At 44.0% G+C, this 20,325-nt stretch overlaps 1 protein-coding gene across 3 annotated transcripts; it reads right to left on the bottom strand.

Moving 5' to 3' along the window:
* Nucleotides 1-9,867: 9,867 nt before the first annotated feature.
* Nucleotides 9,868-20,243, bottom strand: BMI1 (BMI1 proto-oncogene, polycomb ring finger). 3 transcript variants are annotated; one of them, XM_057732953.1, is made up of 10 exons: nt 19,769-20,243; nt 14,815-14,945; nt 14,363-14,459; nt 13,718-13,773; nt 13,579-13,629; nt 13,319-13,427; nt 13,193-13,238; nt 12,673-12,771; nt 12,222-12,302; nt 9,868-12,130 (listed from the first exon to the last, which is right to left on the bottom strand). In XM_057732953.1, the coding sequence occupies exons 2-10, from the start codon at nt 14,924-14,926 to the stop codon at nt 11,801-11,803; spliced, it is 981 nt and encodes a 326-aa protein (XP_057588936.1). In that variant the 5' UTR covers nt 14,927-14,945; nt 19,769-20,243; the 3' UTR covers nt 9,868-11,800. The 3 variants fall into 3 exon arrangements, with proteins under 3 accessions (XP_057588936.1, XP_057588937.1, XP_057588938.1); XM_057732954.1 differs by lacking the exon at nt 19,769-20,243 and adding an exon at nt 15,694-15,801; XM_057732955.1 differs by lacking the exon at nt 19,769-20,243 and adding an exon at nt 15,688-15,796.
* Between the last annotated feature and the right edge of the window lie 82 nt (nt 20,244-20,325).

The raw sequence follows: 20,325 nt of genomic DNA, 5'->3' as shown, positions 1-20,325 counted from the left end.
TCAGTGGGCACCTCCGCGGACTCCCCGCAGTTCTAACCCGGGAGTGGGCGCGGGAATCAGTTGGGACTGGGATCAGGCCGTCGTTCGAACCAGAAACCCATGAGGCCCCCAGCTGTGGGTCGCTGGGCTGGGCCGAAAAGGGGGCGCGGGGGCGGCAGGGCCGGGAGAGCTGGCGGGAGGAAGAGGCGGGGGCCCGAGGCCCGAGGGCGCGAGTGCGGAAGCACGGCGCAGGCTCGGCGTGGGCGGCCCCCCTCTCGCCAGGCCTCCGAGGGCTGCCGGGCGCCTGCGGGTGCGAGCGAGGGGGGAGGTCCCTGCTCCCGCTTGCTCGTAGCCCCGCGGTCTGCCGGCCTGGGGATCAGGAGGGAAGGGGTCGCAGATGCTGCAGCCGGCGTCTGCTGGGGCCAAGTTGCAAGATGAAAAAGGCCTCTGTCTTTCGCTTTGCTTCTCCCGGCCAGGCCTCCAGCAGGCACCGCACCGCCGCGCGGGCTCTCGCGGAGGGGTCCTGGGCCGAGCCTCCCCGCGGCGCGGCTGACCGGTGGGCCCGGGAATGGTGCGGCCAACTGGCAGGGGCGAGCCCGGAGCGGGCGAAGGCTGGAACCCCGGGAGCAGAGGCCCCGCAGCGTTGCGCAGGCAGAAAAGCTCGCGGCAGCCGCTCCGTTCGGCCCTGCTTCGCTTTGACTTTCTCCTCCTGGGACTTAAAAAAGAGAGCCCAGTTGGCGGGGGAAGGGGATCAGACTCTCTTTACCAGGAATGGGGTGTTGGGATTACTACACCACCTCACAGCAGTCAGCTCCCTAGACCCCGCGGCGCAGGCCGGATCCCAAAGGCGGGGTGAGGAGCCCAAAGCTTACTTTAAAAAAAAAAAAAAAAAGCTGCATTTCACTGCGCATGTGCGAGCCTTAAATTTTTTTTTTTTTTTTTAAATTCTTGACGTCATTTCGCTACTTCAAGTCCCAAGCCAAAACTTCTTGCTCATTGATTACTCTGAAAAATAATTGACTGTTCTGACTCCTAGGAAATACTGCAAAGGTACAGAGAGGTGTTCAAGGTTTCTGCTTTCACAAAAATAGCATAGGCTATCTATCCACCCTGCACGTCGGTTCCCCTCACAGATGATCACAGCCGAGAGGGAGCTCCGCTAAAACGTAGGCTAGACTTGGAAGACGCGGTGGCATAGCTTCCCATTCTTTAAATGGAGATGCTTGCACTGTGATTTGCATCCTCCTTAGTCCAAGTGAGCTATACAACACAACTCCTGCCATCTTTTTTTTTTTTTTTTTTTGGTAGTTCAGAGCAAACATCTGAATATTGCTAAAGCTGAATGATTTTACCTCCTACTCCAATGTTACCTCATTTTTATTTTTTAAGGTGAAGAATAAAAGTTCTCATATGGACAACATAAGAAAATAATGACTACCTATATGAAGAAAACACTAATGCCTTTCCCATTAATAAGACAGGAAATGAATTGTAAAGAAATGGTTTTTATTCTAGGAGTGCTTTTTTTTTCTCCTGGTGAGATAATACATAATTGCTTATCATTTTGATTATAAGCCAAGGGTAAAGGTCTTGGAAGTTTACAGGTAAAATTAGATGTATACAAGTAATGTCAGTATATTTATGGTCAAATCCCAGAGAATCAAACTTACTAACAAACTTTTGGCTTAAAGAGTGCCTTGCAATAGTAAGGACACCAAATGGGGACAATTAAGATAGAGACTTCTTGTAGCACAACTGGATAGAAAAACCTTGATTTTTTTCTTAATGCGATGCTTATGCATAATGCTTTAAATGTATGGCAAATATTTAAGACTGATACCAATTAAGGCAACAGTTATCTTTCTTGGAAAGTGTATTCTTAGAACCCATTGCAGACCATGATAGTATAATAGATTTGGTTGCATTAAGGTCTGTCTTTAAGTTTAGAGAGCCTATACGAATTGTGTAGATTAAAGTTCATGAAAAAGCATTTCCTGAAGCCTATTTTAAAGCTTGCTTATATCATTCTGTTGTAAACTTACTTTATTCTAATGAATTTCCTTAGAAGTGGTGTCCGAAGTGATGATTTTAATTGGTGAATAATTTGAGCAGAATGATTACTTGGTAAAAGTGAGGGGAGTCCCTCAGATCTTGTAACCTCTTTCTCATTAGAAAATGATGGCATAGTCTGAAGAGAACCCAAATGAATATATTTTAAGATAATTGTGGAGGCATATTTAGAAAGAAACAGCTGGTAAACACATTTTCCCAAGCTTATTCTGACAGACTTCTTCTGTTACACTAGAAAACAAACTGTAATAAATCATGTTCAAAGGAAAAACACTCTCCTGAATTAATTACTGATAACATTAAGTTTCTGATTTAGGAACAGCTAGATGCTTTCTAACCATCACTCTATTTTCCCAGTACCATTTATACTTGTGTTTTGGATGAATATTTATTGAACTTAGTTAGGAGTTTTGTTCAGAAGGTTGGAAAGGAGTCAAAAATTGCGTGGTAAGATTCTATAGAAATGTAACCAATTCCAATAAAAAGTCCTCTGTATGGAAGTACATTATGGAAATGACCTGGTTGTCAGACCTAATTGCTTGGCTTTTGAGTCCTCTGAAGAAATTCTACAGGCTTAGGGGTGTAGACTCCAAAGCAGCAGCATTTCTGGTTTCAGTTTAAATAAAACAATGAAATCCATCATTATTCAAGTCAATAGCGATAATTCACATGAATATGAAAGCACTTTGATCTTATCCTTCAATTCACTGAAAGACACAGTCGTAATGAAAAAGAGAGATAATCTCTTTAACTTGGTCCAAAGCAAGTTGTTGGAGCTTTTCTTTCTTGAAAGACCATAGAAAGGAACTTTTCACTAAAGCCTTGCTTTCCTATTTTTCAGGTGGTGGTGGGGGTGTCTGGGCAAGCTACAGGTCATTATGTTGCCTCCAGGAACCAAGTAGTGCTAACTTTCTTCTTTGAAGTAAACTGTCTTATTTAATGAACTCGACATTTTGTGAAGCTTAAAGGTGAACCCCTTTTATAACATCATACCTAAGAAGCATTTTAGGAGGTATGTTGATTTGAGTTTACCATCAGATATAAGACATATTAACTATTTTCAGTATGTTTTAAAGATTAAGTTAGAATATTTCAAGGTGCATTGTCTTAGTAGATTTGCAGTATCCACTACTAGCGCCTTAAGAGTTCCCGTTGAGCTGTGAAGACAGTTAATGCCATGCCTGTGCTGTATGAAAGTCACTTTAAAATATCTTCTTATGCCTATTAACCAATTTCCAGACACCTTTGGTGGGAACATAGCAAAGTTACAAGTTGTTATTCTTAGAAATCTGGAAACATCTGCCATATAGTACAGATTGTTTTTTAGTACAATCACTACATTCAAAATATAATTAGGTAAAAATATGCACTAATGAGGATACCTGACTAGTGCCACTAGCTTGGAAAATGTTTACCTTTTCACTGAGTTCATTAAAGATATCCAAGCTTTATAGTAGTTACTAGTAAGTTTTATTTCTCATAAGGGTTGTTGAACTTCTGGAATCCTCTGGAAATTCAACAAATATTTGTTGAGTTATGTTAAAAGGACTCCGGAGCATACAAAGATAAATAAGACAGGTGCTTGTCCTCAAGGAGCTTTACACTTAAATTTTTCAGCACATCTGTGATTTACATTAAATGTCAATCTAGGAAGAACACTCCACTAACTTAATAGCTGTTTAAAACCGGGACAATGGTTAAGAGCGAAGAAGTTTGGCAGTGCATGTAATTCCCGGGTTATCCTACTAGCTAATCAAAATATTTTGCTGAATACCTTGAAGATTTTTCTTCAATAAAAACCTATTTAAAACATTAACAAGAGCTGTGTTAAAAATTATATCAACGTCCTAGAGTCACAGACATTAGAAAAGGCAAAAAGATTCCTAAGGGTTAATGCCAATCATTTTCTTTGTGCATCCTCACTGCCAAGGGCTGCTGTGGTTCATCAAATGAAATAAGGGAGAAAAAAAGTACTCCATCCACTTATGTATAAGAACAAGTATCTGGAAGTAATGTTTGAGCTACACAAGCGGTTATATTATGAATATCATGCAAAATATTCGTGGTAGACAAAGAAGAGGGAAGACGGTAGCGTTTGCTTGTGGGCTCTAACCCAGAGGAAAGCCACCGTTACCAAGAGCAGACACAACTTCAAGCTCTTTGTGCGATGTAACTAGAAAGGGAGTGGGCGTCTTGTCCTGACTTCTTTACCACCACACTTATTGCTGATATCGAGAAAAGCTTTTTAATGGATTGACCATTGACAAAGAATTTCAGCTCAAGTTGGAGACGAGGGCACCTGAGGCTGGGAAGAAGCCGAGCTCCGGGATCTCGGGGGCTCAGGTGCCTGCGCGGCAGTGTGCGCTCCGAGCCTATTTATCTATTGTCTGCCATGGGGGCAGGGCCGAGCCGGGGAGCTGGCTTTTGAGCCGTGCTGAGGGTCCTGGAGGATGAGGACCCGGAGGGGTGGAGGCGAGAGATGTCAAGGAGGGCAACCCCCAGAGTTCTAAATGCTAGACACCGAGATGTACGAGGCGGCGGCGGTACCCGAGGCTGCAGCCCTGGCTGCAAATCGCCGTCGTGTGGTTGCTACTGGCAACCAAGCCTCTGCAGAGCGAGCAGCCCCGCAGCCCCTGGAAGGAAGGTGGCGAGGGGAAGCGGCGGCGCCACGGCCGCGCGGGCTCGGCCTCCCGCAGGCTTGCTCTCCCTCCTGCGCCCCGCGGTCCCTTCGGGCTGTGACCACGGCTGTGAGGCACGTGAGGCCCCCAAAGGCTCTCGGTTTGGGGGTGTCGCTGCCTCGGGAGCGTCAAATGACTGGCGTCCTCCGCGAATGCAACATGGCAGCTCTGGCTCGAAGACTGGGCTCTTTCAGTCCTCCGGGGAGGCGGGGGCCGTGGACTCCGCAGCTCGCCTGCCGCCTCCCTTCCGGGCCGGGAGTCAGCTCTGCTGGCGCCCCCGCCTCCGAGCCCGGCCCAGCCAAGGGCAGCTGTGCGCGCGGACTCGCCTTGCGCTCTCCCCTCGGCTCTTTGTTCTCCACTCGATAGGCGCCTCGCACTTCAGGGGTTTTTAATGGAGACCCTCGAAGACAGGGTGACCCCGGGAGGGAAGCCGACGCCCTGGCACTCCCCAAAGGTGTCTAGCTCCCCCGGCCTCCCGAGGGCTCCGGACCGCGCTGAAAGCGCGAGTCCGGGATGCTAACCCGACACTCCCCGAGGTGCCGCCTCTCGTCGGGTGGGTCCCTTTCTGCCAGGGCTGGCCCGCCTTTCTCTTTCTCGCTTCCGAGAGGTGTGAGGCTGAAGGCAGGGACTGGGACGCGGCCCCCGCAAAAGGACAATGCCCGTCACCGCCCCCAAGGAAATGAGATTCTCCGCAGGGGAGAGGAATGCTGCGGGCTCGCAATCTCGGAAAAACAGGGAGAAAAACACCCCGTTAGTCCTGCGCTGGGCTTGACCCCGTATCACACCAGCCCTCGGGCGCGGGTGGAAGCCGGTGCAGCCCGGAGGAAAGGTCCCCTCCCCGGGTCGAGGGGGGAGCCGAGCCGCGGCGCCCGCCCACCACCGGGAGTGGGGGAGGCGTCGGTGCCCCAGGGGTGCGGGGAGGCCAGGGGGAAATTTGCATTTTTAAAAACCGCGGTTCCGAAACGACCTTGCCACGTAGACAAGCCAGTTGTGACGTTCAGCACAACGTGCTTCTGAAATACCGAAATCCGCCACCAAATGGCGGCTCCTGCAGTCTGCGGCGCCGATGAAGAGGACTCGCCGGGCGTCGCCCATTTTAGGCCGCTTTCGCTTCCCTGCGGCTACCCCGACCCCCCGTCCACAAGCCGTCCCTTCCTCTCCCCGTTTTTGGGCGCCCGTGGGACTCCCGGGTCAGAGAGGCGTTTCTGCCCCGGGGATCAGGCAGGCGCGGACTCTGCAGGAAACCGCTGGGTCCCGGCGGCTTCCAGAGGCGACATCCCAACCTCCGACCGCCCGATCCTCTGCCCCGCCCGGGTCTCGGTGGTGCCGGGGCGCGAGAGAGCGCCGGACCTTCCAGGTTCTCCCCGCCCGGAGACCCAGGCGTCGCCTTTGGGTCTGAAAGTGTGGTCCTTCTCCCAGGTTTTGAGATTTCCTGTCGCGCAGCCACCCCTTCCTCGACACTGTCACCTGGTCAGGTTTTCTTCCCAGGGGATTGGAGCCCGTTCTACCCATTAGACAAGTTCACCGGAGGACCCTCTCCCCTCGGCCTTTCCAGTCCACGAAGCTCGCCCTTCGGGGACCCTCAAATGGCAGTTTTATATTTTGTTAATGATTTGCCTGAGTCTTTCCAACAAAACCCTAAACTCCAAGAACACCCCGTTTTTGAAGGAGAAAGGAGAAAGGGAGTCGGATTTGAAGCAGCGGGAGGGAGGAGGGCAGAGCGAGATGATGCTCTGGAATAGCCCGGCAAGGATGCGCTCCTGTGGGCTTTGCAGGCGAAGCCGCCGCCGCCCGGGACGTGGAGACACTTTCCTGCCCGCGCTGAGCTCGCGACCCAGGTGCCAGTGGCCGCGCCTCGGGATCCCGCCCGGTGGAGAAGCCTTCGGCAGGACGGGGCGGGGGCCGCCTTGTGTGAGGTCACGCGCACCCAGTGGTCGCCGCCGCTCGCCCCGGGGTCCGGCCTGGGAGACGCGACTTCGTTTCCCCGCCTCCCCGGCCCGCCAGGGCCTGGGAATCTCGCTTTCAAAATTGGCGGGATCCGAGTCCGCGGCTGCGAGGGCGGCGCGCGGCGAGCGGCGCACGCGCAAAATGGCCTCCCGGTGCCCCGCGGCCTGGGCTCGCGCACCGGGCCGGGCCGAACCGGCGGCGCGGTCGCGAGCGGAGGTCTGGGCTGTAGCTCTTTGCAGTCCTCGGAGAGCTGCTAGTTAAAAAATAAAACAGAGAGAAGGGCCGTTTCCTCCCTCACCGGTCCTTCTGGTAAAGGCTCCCTAATCTGGAAGGTAGCGCTGCCGGGAAAGGAAGGTCCTTTTCTCCAGGCGGGCGTCCTGTGCCCTTTCCACCGGGCACCCGAACATAAGAAGCCTTTCTTTTCCTCTTTCTTTCTTTCTTTCTTTCCTTCTTTCTTTTCTTTCTTTCTTTCTTTTTTTTTTTAAGCCGTTGCTCTTTCCACCCTAATTACTCTAGCCCCCGCTTTATCTTCCAAGCCGCGCACTGCACTCCTTTCTTCGGCTTTCTTTGAATATTTCCACATTGGGGGGCACTTAGACCTAAGACTGGAGCTCCTGGGCAGGCTTCGCTGTCTTCAGCAACCTCTTTATCCATCTCTGTAACGTTCTCATTCCTTCCATCCCAATTTTCGACGCGTTTCCCGAGTACCCTAGTCCGCAGCCTTCCGAGGGTCTGTCGGGTTCTAGCTAACTTGGAAGGACGGAGTTGGGGAGCTCCAAATCCGCACCGAACTTGAAATCATGTTCACGTTGAAGTTCGAAGTTTATGACGACCCAACAATCAGAGCAAGAAATATTTTTTTTCCTCTTTTTTCTTTCTTTCTTTCTTTTTTTTAACTGAAATGTAGGTGACTGAGGGAACATCACTTGCTACTTTGGGAAGTTCCTTCTAATAGCCTCTGGAAGGGATATTTTAAGAAGAGTCAGAAGAATGGGGGTAATTTAACTCACTCATTGGAAGTTTTATTTAGTGCTTACTATTCATATAGAGGGTTAAGTGAGACTTCGGGTGAGTTTTCCATATGCACTAAAACTTCTTCAGATAACTCATAAGGATCTTGGAGTAACCTTTCCAGTGATAAATGACTTTTCATGTCGTCAACTTGATGAAGACAAAAAGTTGATGGTGAAGTCTTCATGTGAGACCTCTAGAAATTGCACACTCAGAAAAAGAAACTGGTGCAAATAAAGGAAATCCGTTTCAAGAACCAAAAGGAGAAAAAACGTTAAAAAAAATTTAACTGCGGAAACAGGAAACACTCGACTGTGTAAACATTTTCGGAGACTTTCATAATCAAAACTGGGCGATCTTGAGATTTGTAAGGAGATGGACAGGCTTCGCGGGATTATTTCCCAAGTCTGATCTAATGGGAGGCTCTAATATGTGATACTTTCTCTTCCTTGTAAAGGACCCATCTGTCTGAATTTTGTGGTCCCAGTTTCATTCAAAGTTTTATTTTGGAGGAATCCAGATTTTTTTTTCAGCGACCTTAGAAATAGTCACCTGTTCTACTGTTCATTTTATACTTGAAGAAACATACTCAAATGAAGTGACCTTATCTAACCCAAGAGCCTTACGATGGAGCTGCGTTTTGTGCTCTTTGAACCTTAGATGTCTTAAAGTTATATATGGTGGGGTTTTTTTTTTTTAAAGGGTTCTTTAAAATGTAATTTCACCAAGACCTTTTGTTTTGGCTAAAAAGGGAATAAAACTATGGAAGAAACAATCATTGTATTCCAAAGTAACATGGAGCCTCCATTTCATGCAGCACTAAACTAAATCAGAATTTCCAACTGTCATTCCAGGGCAATGTCAAAGAAAAAGATATGGGATATTTTTTAAACCTTTAAAATATAAAGATAAATGAACAAAAATAACCATTACTTCACCTCAGGATTCTTAAGGAGACTAGGTTCTACGTGCAGATTGTTTCTGAAATTAAAACCCCATCTCCTCTAAAGATTACCATACGCTGTTTTTCAAAAACCAGACATTTTCATTTCTTCTTGGGTAGTGCAAGTAGGATTTCACATGGGTTCCTTTTACGTTCCTATTAAGGTTTCATAACAAAATTATTTGATAGGCCTATACAATGAGTGTACCGAAAGACTTCACAAATGAACTGCAACTCCAATATTGGGAAAAGAATAAGAGGAAAGGATGAAGGAAAGACCCTATCAGCTTACTCTGCCTGTTGCATTGTACCTCCAGAGGTCCTAACATGTGCACATAGGGATAAGGAAACGAAGCAATATGGTTGGCAGTTTAAGTCAACTGAAGGGCAACTTTTTTTTCAACTCAGAGCAATTAACGGCCGGCCGGCAATTTTAAAAGCAAAAAAGTACTTGTAAAGTGGTATGCATGTGTAAAGCAAGATAGATCACTATTTACACAACAGTAACTAGCCTCATTCTTTTTTTGCATTTAAGCTAAAATCTGTGAAATCAATTTAGGCATTTTCTGTGGACTATTTTTAGCTCTAACTTTGTGGTATAGAACCCCAGAATACTTTCAGAAGCAAAAGCCAAACTTAAAGCCGACTTTTCACATACCCTGCCTTGACTGCTCAGAGTTACAAAGTTAGCAGCTTTGATATGGGTTTTTGTAAGGTTGAAATTTTAAGTGATAGTTTAGCAAAAGTTTTAAAGCCTAATTGTCAAACATGATGGCTGCTTATAGGAGAATACAAACCATTATAATCTTTCTTCTGTTTTATTAAAAGACAAATTTTAGCTGAAATAGCCTTTAAAGCTTAAGCAATTTTCAAATTGAGTAGGGGGAAAATTCCTCTTTTAAACAAAATAAATGGATATGTTTTCAAGTATGGTAAAACAGCGATAGGTAAGCCATAAACGCAATATCTGCTATTTTACTAAGTAATTTCCAAAGTAAGTCCATAAAAAGGTTGAGATGTAAAATCTTTGAATTCTGTGTTGTTCTTACGACTTGGTTTTGTGTAAGTCAAATGAGAATCCACTGGCACTTTTTTAGCCTTTGAAAAACATTTTTTCATTTTTTATGTAAAGTCATATCCAAAGTAAAAACATCACTTGAAACTTCATTTTTTTTCTTGTCTTAGATAACATCATGAAAAACTTGAGAAGCCTAGAAAAATGAGTTAAATTCACCAAAATTGGCAAACAAGGGTAACTTTTACTTCAAAGATTGTGGAGTAAATAAACAGATACATCTTTCAATTGGGCTTTCAAGCAATTATACAACAAAGCATGTACTCTCAGCAACATCACTAAGACAGCAATAGGTGTTCTTTAGCTTTTACCTGTTGTGATCCATAATAGGGTTTCCAAAACTTCTGCACATTGTGCTTTTCATATCAAATTTTTATTAAAGTCTTAGCTATTTTCTAAATGAATATCCTTTTTATTGGATTTTTTCCAATTACAAATGAAATTTAATTTTACATCTATAATTAGAAACAACACTTACAATGGGACTGTACAAATTTAGGTCAAAATAAAAATATATGTATTTTGTGGTTTCATAAAACTTCATTTACTCTATCTTTAAAGAAAGCAGAAGTAACAGCAATATACGTAAAAGTAATGATTTAATGACTATAAGCAAGACAGAGCAATAGAATTGTGCTTCTTTTGCAGACAGGGGACAATGAAATGTTTAGCTACAATTTCCCCATACAAACATGAAACAATATTCATAGAGAATAAACACCCTCACAAATAACTGATGGGTGATGAACACACACCAAGTTCGACCAAAGCAAAATACAAACTGAAAATTGTTGGGGATGTTCATACTTTAAATTCAACATGCTCACTCTATTTAAAAATGAATACCTGTAGAAGCTCACAATAAATTGCTTCTATTTCCAGACATTACAGAGAGGGCATATTTCCATTGTTTATAACTGTAAAAGCAATTCTTAAATTTGAAATTTCCACTATGCCACATATTAAAATAATTTAAGATAAAATGCCTTCTACCAGCAATTTGCTGGTTTATTTAAAAATGTGTTTAGAACTACAGTGATCAATATGCAGTTTAAAAACACATTAATTCCATCACAAGCAATGGAAAATGAAGACAGCATTTCCAAATTCCTTAGTGAAAAGTTTTTCTTTAATGCAACTATTAATTTTAAAAGTAAACAGGTATTACTAGAGAAAAGTCAGTATTACGATATGCCAATTGCTTCCAATGGAATAGAATTTAGAATTAGATATCCACATTAAAAATATCCTATGCTGATAAGACTCAAACATAGGTCTCTGCAAAGGTCGAACCAGTTGGGAGAATTTTAACAACCATTTTTTAATGCATGAAACACAATATTTTCTTTATAGTATTTATAAATATATCATACAATACTGTTTCCTGTTATGTCATATACCAATATGGCATTGTACAATAAGCATAATGCCATCTGATTCTTACAAAAGTGAATCATTTAAACAAGTCAGTAAAATAAACGGTAGTACCCGCTTTTAGGCAGATTGTAAAACTGAAGTTTACTTTCCTTTGATCGGTTTTGCGTAGCAACAGAGAAGTAAAAATCAAACAGGAATCAAAATGGCTAAATATGCAAGAAATTGTTATTCACAGTGACATGGCTACATAGAATGCATTATTCTATGCGTATTCTTTCCATTTGTTGAATTTCAAGATAAAAAGCACTTGTTTTCTACAGGTTCACAAAACAGCATAATAACAAGAACAATCAAGGAGGATGTAATGTAGGCGTTAGTTGAGATTAACAAACTATGGCCCAATGTTTATACCCACTGCAGAAGATTTTCAAATCCAAACAATGGTTACAGAAACCATTTCACATCTGTCCTAACACACGGAAAAACATCTTGCCTGCTTTCTCAGAAACCAATTCTTTTGAGAAACAATTCTTTCTTTTCAATTAACGTCCATATGAATATCACATCTAGTCCTTCTTTTATAGCCAGATTTAACGTCACTACAAAAGAAAGCAAACTGGACGACAGTCACATGTATTAGCATCTATAAAGCTGTAATGGCATGAAGATATCTATATAAATCAGGGGTTTAAAATGTTTTTCCCTCAACAGTCTCAGGTATCAACCAGATGAAGTTGCTGATGACCCATTTACTGATGATTTTCGAGGTCTATTGGCAAAGGAAGATTGGTGGTTACCGCTGGGGCTGCTGCTGGTTCCATTCATAGTACTGGAAATGTGAGGAAACTGAGGATGAGGAGACTGGACAGGAGTGCTGGGGCTGGGCAGACAAGAAGAGGTGGAGGGAATACCTCCTGCTGGGCTGTTGGCCTTGTCACTCCCAGAGTCACTTTCCAGTTCTCCAGCATTTGTCAGTCCATCTCTCTGATGACTGATCTTCATTCTTTTACAAGTAGGTCGAACTCTGTATTTCAAAGGCAGTGGGCCATTCTACAAAGTTAAGAGGGAAAAAAAAAGTCAGTCTTAGATCTTTATGTACAGCTTACCAAAAGAATCTGCAAGCATCAGGAACGCTACTTGCCCTTCTCCAGGTATAAATGTAGGCAATATCCATTAGTGTATAGTAATCCTTTAAAGGTTCCTCTTCATACATGACATCAATCTGTTGAAAAACAACACTTCAGTCATTAAGTATCACAAAGATGGTAAATCTAGATTTTTTTTTTGTGGTCATCTAAATATAATCCAAAAATGCTTTTAAAAAACATTTTCTCCAGACATTTGGACAAAGAAAGAATCCCTCTTGAAACATCAGATGAGGAAAAACATTTCTTGAAATTATTAAGGGATTTGTTCTCACAGCATAAAACAGAATCCACAGCAAACATTTTAAGAGCTATTTTCAAATAATTACTAAATTAAAAAAAAAATTCTGTTGCTTTTTTGGGTTTAGAGTCCAAAAAGAAAAAATTCTTTGGAATTCTTTAAAAAGAGATTTACATAAAATGCATTGAAGAGTATAAAGTAGATACCTGGAAAGTATTTGGTATGTCCATTTTACTTCTGAGAAACTTTCTTAGGTGCATCACAGTCATCGCTGCTGGGCATCGTAAATACCTTTTATCATTCACCTAAGAGCAAATTTAAGAAAAGTAATTTTTTAAAATTCCTAACTTTAAGATTTTTTTGAAAAGTCAATTAGATAGATGTCTGAGTATGATAAGATACTAATACTAAAGCTGAGATTTGACTAAGTTCTCAGCTATACTTTGAGTTTGCTATTATTATAAATACTAAATGAATAGATTCCTTCACTACATCAAAGCATTAAACATTAATTACTTAAACTATTTTGTAAGAATAGTAAACGTACATAAGATAAATTCTATTAACTACAGGATATAGATCACTCTTAAACATCAAACATGATGATTTTCTTCTATTTGACAGTATCCTCTGACTCTAGGATATTTTAAAGGGTAACATACACCCTCATAAAATCTAGAATCCAAACAATGTATCTTCTGTGTATTTTTGTGTCATGTAACATACCTCCTCCTTAGATTTCTCCTTATCTTTGTTTACTTTCCGATCCAATCTAAGAAACAGATAATTTATTAGGCAAACAATGTATCTAATAAATATATTAGCATAAAACACATTTTCTAAAGAATTTACCTGTTCTGATCAAAGAACTCAATGGATAAACTTATTATCTCATCATCAGTTATAATTCTCTTATCTTCATCTGCAACTTCTCCTCTATCTTCATTAGAGCCATTGGCAGCTATAAAGACATTTTAAAAGTCAATTTTTAAGAATGAAATATTTAATTGAAATATACATATAGAAGGATGAAAGTGGCACTTTAAAGTTAATAAATTACTGGATAAGTTCTCCCTCCAAATAAAATGTCTTTCCCCCTCCAAAGAGTTTACCATCAGCTGAAGGATGAGCTGCATAAAAATCCCTTCTTCTCTTCATTTCATCTAAAGAGAAGGAAAAAAAAGACAAAAATTTGGTAAGGCAGGTAAAACCGATACTCTATAAAAATTCATTTTTAAGCAAGTTACTCACTTTTGAAAAGCCCTGGAACTAATTTGTATACAATATCTTGAAGAGTTTTATCTGACCTGAAAGAGAATTAGAAAATAAACTATCAACTAATATGACAAAAACTAAAAATGTTCACAAGTTATTATAAATTCTCTGTTATAGTATTTTACTTGATTGTGACACTGTCTGTAACTACACCAACACGATAATTAATTATGCGGATAAAAGTTCTTTATGTGGTAGCACTGTTTTAAATTTGTAGGAGAATATTTTATATTCACTAATAAGTTCTTCATATTTCACTAAGAGAAGTGTACCTTTCAAATTACTGAATTAGCTAATATAAAAGAGAACAAAGAGGAGACAATGAAGCAGTTTAAACACATTTACTCTTGCCTGTCACAAGGTCAATAAAGCAATGCAAAAATGGAGAACTAATTCCATTTTTAAAAGATGATTAAAAAAATCTTAACATCCCTTGAATAATATTGAACTCTGTTTAAAGTTAGTCATCATTAAAATGGCCAAGAAATTAAGGGCTACCCTCCACAAAGTACACACATTAGATGGGGACTGCAGGGTAAATTTTGTGTGAAGAAATAAATACTAAATTCAATAATCATGCAATTCCGATAACAATTACAATGTTTTTAAACATTTTCCTACCTTATATTCAGTAGTGGTCTGGTTTTGTGAACTTGGACATCACAGATAGGACAATACTTGCTGGTCTCCAGGTAACGCACAATACACGTTTTACAGACTAGAAGTAAAAACATATTTTTTAAAGTTCAGGAATTAGATGCTAAACAATAAAATTCGTGTCAGAAACAGAGAACCAGTAGTAATAAAATGGTAAATGCCAAAAGGTATTTCTAATTAAATAAACAAACTCAATATCCTGAGAACACTCGTAAAATTTATTCACACAATTTGTACTCATACAATAATATTTTATTAAATATGCATTAACAAAAAGTCACCAAATGCAAGAGAAGAAAACAACTTTTTCACTTTGTACCAACATTCTCAAGGATAGCAGGAATTGTTAGTTTTCAAATTTCAGGACAAGATGCTACATATACACAACACAAAAAAGGGTCTAAAACTGTACTTACAGGAATGTAGACATTCTATTATGGTTGTGGCATCAATGAAGTACCCGCCACAAAGCACACACATTAGGTGGGGATTTAGCTCAGTGATCTTGATTCTGGTTGTTCGATGCATTTCTGCTTGATAAAAGATCCTGCAAGACAAAGAAATATTGGCCATAATTCACAGAAAGAGAATCGAGATTATCTCCAACCCCCAGTAACCATACACTCCACAATGCTGAAGGAGTTCATAAAACTCGTTTAACACTGTACAGCTGGATTGTCCCAACGTCTTCTACAGAAGGAATTCACTGATCAGACCTTAATCAATTCTACGGAAAAGGTGAAAAAGGATCTGAGAAAAGGAATCCCTGGTCCCTCAGGTCATTCCAGGAGAGAGAAGAAAAGGTCTGGGGTGGGGGCTGGGAGCTGAGAGTATTCGGGTCTCTTTCTTCCATTTGTCCTCCAGCCCAGCAGCCCCACGGCTGCTGCAGACGCCACACACTCCCCGCAGATATTTACAAACCGCTAAGGCTTGTTCCCGGACTCCAAATTTATCGTAAAACTTCCTTATGGATGTTTGATTGAAAACCCAGGAACATGCCCAGGCTTCCCAGGGGTTCTGGTTGTTTTAGGCGGTTCCAGCAACCAAAACCTGGCACGTTTTGACACGATACAAAGGGAAAGCAAATTCTGCTCTATCTGCATCCCTGGCATTTCCGGAGCTGGGTGCTGGGGCCGCAGGAGAAGCACCTCGAGTCGGCCTCGGGCTGGGGCCTGAGCGCGCGGACGCCCGGGGGCCGGGATGCAGAGGGGCGGATCCGGCGGCGCCCCGGGCTCCGTCTCGCTCCGGATTCGGAACTCGCCTCTGTCGGGGTTTCCATAGCAACTTACACTTACACTTGGCATCCGGCCACCGCTGCAACTCCGCGCGGAGCCGGGCCGAGCCCGTAGCTTCGGCGGGCGTGCGGGTCTGCCGGGCGGCGGCGGCGGCGGCGGCAGCGGGCGCGGGGGAGGGGCCGGCACGGCGCGGGGGCGGGGCCGGGGCGGGGTGGGGTGCGGGCGCGCGGCGCGGGGGTGGGGCGGCCCCACGAGGCCCGCGGCACTGGGGAGCAGGATCCCAGCCCGCGGCGACCTGGCAGGCAGTTTGGGGGACCCCGGAGCGTGCAGTGGTAAAGGAAAATGCAAACCGCGCTCCCGGCCATTTCGGACACTCTTGGGAGCCTCTTTCCACGTCGACTCGGCGCGAAGAGCTTCTTTCAGATCTTGACTCTTTCAGTCTCTCCTGTTAGCAATCACTAGGTCGAAAATTTCCACGAAGGGATCTTTAGAGAATTGCCAACTGTGCACTTAGCCCGAAACCATCAGGGCTCAAATTGCAGAGATGTTTATTGAACTGAACCTCTTTAAAGCTTTCTTCTCTAATAGGAAGTTCTCCTGTAGATTAGATGAGCGATATAAAGTTTTGGAAAGGCTGAACACTGAAATCTGTTTTACAGCAGACGATGAGGGGGCAAAGCCTTGTGTTTTACCTGAACTATGCTGGATGGAGGCAAGAAAAACTACTTGAATCAACGATAGTGACAATAAGTAAAGAACCATGTGACCAGCCCATTCCCAACGCTAAATCAACACCTTGTCAACCCAGAGCATCGATAGCAGAGAAAAACAAATGTCATTTTCTCAGCCTAACCTCCATGCAAACCCCCACACAATGAAATGATATTCTCAACAGATATCATATATTATAGAAAATTCACGGTGGGGAACTGTCAGCAACAATAAACCAGCGGACAATCAGGGAAGTCAATTACCTCGTGCAGTATGCTTGAAAAATGCATTTCTTACTCCCACTTCATTCATTTTAGAATCTGAAACAAGACTAAGCTTCCAGACTTATCTGAAGCACATTCTCAAAGCTGCCTTGAATAGAAATCTAGGAACTTGTGAAACTTTAAGATGAATCTGAGGTTTTAATTCTCAGGGAATTTTAATGCAGAAGAGGGAAATACTAATCAACACAGCTCAATGGCTGAAACTAAAAGCTTTAGAGTACTAGAAGAAAAAAAAAAAACGGTAAAAACAAAACAAAGCCTCTTTTATGAACAGTGACCACAGTGGCAACCAGGGACTTCAACTAGAGAACGTCATGTGTGACTCCTCAGTTATCTTTGGATGACTTGTTTAGAGGAATATTGTCAACATATTGTTAATATTAATCTAAGTGGGGTTGCAGAGGAGTTGTGGGTGGAACAGTGTCCCTGAAGAGTAGCAATATTTAATTCTATTGTACTTGATTATTAAAGACAAGCCTTCTTGGTTCTTAAAGAAAACAGAACCTTTCCTAGAAAAGAAAGCAGGACCTTTCCTAGAAAGATAGTTAGCAAGGTGATACTTCTGTCTCCTTGTGAAAGCACATCACACTAATGCCACTGATGAAGTTCAGGAAGGGGCATCAATAAAAAAAGCTGCCTTTATTTCTCTTCTGCTTTACAGAAAACCAACACCAGACAAACACAAATATTAACACACAGAACAATCAGACCTCAGTGGAGGGTTATCTACTGGTTGGCTTTGAACATTTAATCTCATGTACTTGACCAAAACCCTTTCAAATTCATCTTAAGTCTTAATTCACACAACTCTCCTACTTCAATTCAGAAGAATTTGGCCACAACCCTATAACCATTTATAATGCTAGTAAATATCACCTTGTTATCTGTATAAGAATCAGTTCTTTATCTATTTATATCACTTGAAAGTACTGGCAACCTAATGAAGATTTCCAAAATATCTGACATGCTTGATAAGGTTTCAGAAGCAATCTCTTGCACCTTAGAAAGGAAAAGCTTCTAGGTTCAACCACAGAAACTGCCAGTTAAGCAAGCAAAAATGCACCAAACATACAATGGAAAAAATACTCAATAGTTAAAACTTGCCATTATAACATACTCAGTTGGGGCTGTCAGTTTAGTTGGAGGCCTAACACCAGTAATGTCAAAATGAAGGAAAACAGAAGCAAGTGCTTATGTTAACAATCAGCTTGACTATTGCAATCTAAGAAATGCAAATGAACTCCATAGCCCCAGCTGGGGCTCCCAGCCCAACATTAAGTATGGGTAAAGTTGGGGAGAATTTTACCTTTTGGGGCATTTAATGCACATCCAAGAACTTGATCGCAGAACATTAATGGATTTATCACGTATGACTAAATGCTCAATTTTCTTACAGAAGCTTGTGTGTATGCATGTGTGTATACAGACACACATGCATACACAGTGATTTATATAGCTTTAAAGATACTGTTACTAGGCATAAATTTACACAGGTAGGTTATTTCAAACACCTTTGTACTTTGGGGCAGATGTATGGCAATGAACTCAAATATCTTTTAAAAATTATAAATTTGCTCATAAAATCAACCTCTAAGGGATTATACTTAAAATAAAACTCATTGTTAATATAGTCTCATATGCTGTTAACAATTGGCATCCTTAAGTTTCAAGACTTTAGTGTGTCTTATGTTTCCAGAACTTGGGGGTTAAGGTTCTTATAATACATATGTTGAACTACTCATAACATTCTAGACATCACCAACCTACACTTGGATTTGAATAAATATGTCCAGAATTTTGCCTACTTTAAGGAAAGGGGTTAATACATGATTCTATTTCAAATACTGAACCGTGACCACTAAGCCCACTAAATCCTTTTATTGCAATTGGGAATGATCAAAGTCTCTATACTTGTTTACTTCCAATTATTAACTGTAAATCTCTGGGAAAAAGAACATGCTATATGGCTGTCAAACCCAAAAGACTGCGTAAACATATGCCATCAACTTTTTAGTGCTCGTTTTCCAAAGCATCTCTTCACCACATGACCTATGCTGACATTTAGCAAAACCTATAAAACGTTGTGGACTTAAGTCATAGTTCTAAGTGCACCCTATACTAGAGCTTGAGAGAAAAACTGCAGTCTCTGAGAGGGGAAAAAAAAAGAAACACAGAAAAAAGAAAGAAAGAAAGAAAGGAAACCTTTTGCAAGAGTAACGTCCACTCACCATCATCACTCCAAAAAAAAGCTCCAAATTTGAAATGCCCACTTCCCAGTGAGCACGTCCCAAGTAATGTTTGAAGAACTTATCCGAGACTCCCAACAAATAGCACCTTAAAAACTTTACTATTTTAAACACAAATGCAGGAGACCTTGGAAACAACTGGGAACCGCCATCTTACCAGCCATCCAATTTCACACAAGTGTCCCTCCAACTTAAGTTAATAACATTTTTGTTCGGGCTCTCACCAGCCTAATGTCCACCTTGGCGGGATCGCTGCCCCCCACGCAACCCGTCCCTATAAAATGGGGGCATTCTCTGGCTGTTTAAAGTCCTCCAAAGCCCTTTCTTCGGGAGAGGAGGGAAGCCACTTGACCCAAGCAGCTCCCGATTTCAGGCACCCGTCCCCGTTTCATCAAAATCTACCTCTCAACAAAGGGCGCCGCGGCCGGGAGAGCCGCAGAGGCTGCAAATAGAAGTGTTCTTCTCGGGGGCCATGTGCGTCGCGAGGGTGTAGAGGGGCGCTCGGAGGAGAAAGGAACTAAAACGTGGGGCCGCGCGCAGCGCGTCCGGGCTGGAGCGGGCGGCGACTGGAGCGGCGCCGAGGCCGGCTGGCGGCGGCGGCGCGGCGCGGGCTGCGGGTCGGTCCCGGCGCCGCGGGAGTCGGCGGGCGGCGGCGGGCGCGCGCTCGCGGGCGGCGCGCGGGGCCGACGGGCGGGCGGCGCGCGGGGCCGACGGGCGGGCGGCGGCGGGCGGCGGCGCGGGGCTCGGCGCCCACGCTGTCAGCGCCCTCCCGGCCGGCGCGGGCGAGGCGCGCGGGGGGGGGGCCGCTCCCCGTCCACCGGCGGCCGGCCCGAGCCCCGCGCGGCCCCCGCCGCCCCCAGGCCCCGTCCCGGAGGCGCCTCGCCTCCTACGTACCCGGAAAAAGCAGCCGGCGAGAGGCGATCGAAGCGGGCGGAAAAGACAATGAAAGTTAAAAGTCGTTCAGCAGAAAATGAATGTGAGCCAAGCGGCCATCTTGAAGCGAGCTGCAGACGCCGCTGTCAATGGGCAACGAGCGCAGCCGAGAGGAGCCGCGGCCGCCGCGCTCGGCTCATGCTGCCTCCCGAGCCCGGCCTCCTCCTCCTCCTCCTCCTCCTCCGCCTCGGCCTCCTCCTCCTCCGCGGCCTCCTCCTCCTCGGCCTCCAACGCCTCCTCCTCCTGGGCCTCCTCCTCCTCCTCCTCGGCCGCCGCCGCCTCCTCCCGCTCCGCACTCGGGGGAGGGAGCGCGCGGAGGGGGCGCGATCAGTATTATTCTGCGGGGCTGGGAGGTGTTTCTAATCCGGATCGGGGCTCCCTTGCCAACATCCCCATTGTCTCGCCCCGATCTCTGCCTTTAACACTACGATTATTATTTCATAGTTGCCGTGTGGGGAGGAGGGCGGGTGGGGGGCGCCGTGTGTGTGCGTGCGGAGAGGCGGGGGGAGGGGAGGAAG

Source organism: Hippopotamus amphibius, chromosome 4 (assembly GCF_030028045.1).
Source record: "Hippopotamus amphibius kiboko isolate mHipAmp2 chromosome 4, mHipAmp2.hap2, whole genome shotgun sequence".
NCBI lineage: Eukaryota > Metazoa > Chordata > Mammalia > Artiodactyla > Hippopotamidae > Hippopotamus > Hippopotamus amphibius.
The sequence above is the reverse complement of the archived record's forward strand: the minus strand, read 5'-3'. Positions and strand labels throughout refer to the sequence as shown.

What these genes read in the sequence shown, in the direction of transcription:
- BMI1 (XM_057732953.1), bottom strand. Translation starts at nt 14,926, where the DNA reads ATGCATCGAACAACCAGAATCAAGATCACTGAGCTAAATCCCCACCTA. An exon ending in AATAGAATGTCTACATTCCT is followed by an intron (nt 14,460 to 14,814) that starts GTAAGTACAGTT and finishes TTTTACTTCTAG; the next exon opens with TCTGTAAAACGTGTATTGTG. An exon ending in AGACCACTACTGAATATAAG is followed by an intron (nt 13,774 to 14,362) that starts GTAGGAAAATGT and finishes ATTCTCTTTCAG; the next exon opens with GTCAGATAAAACTCTTCAAG.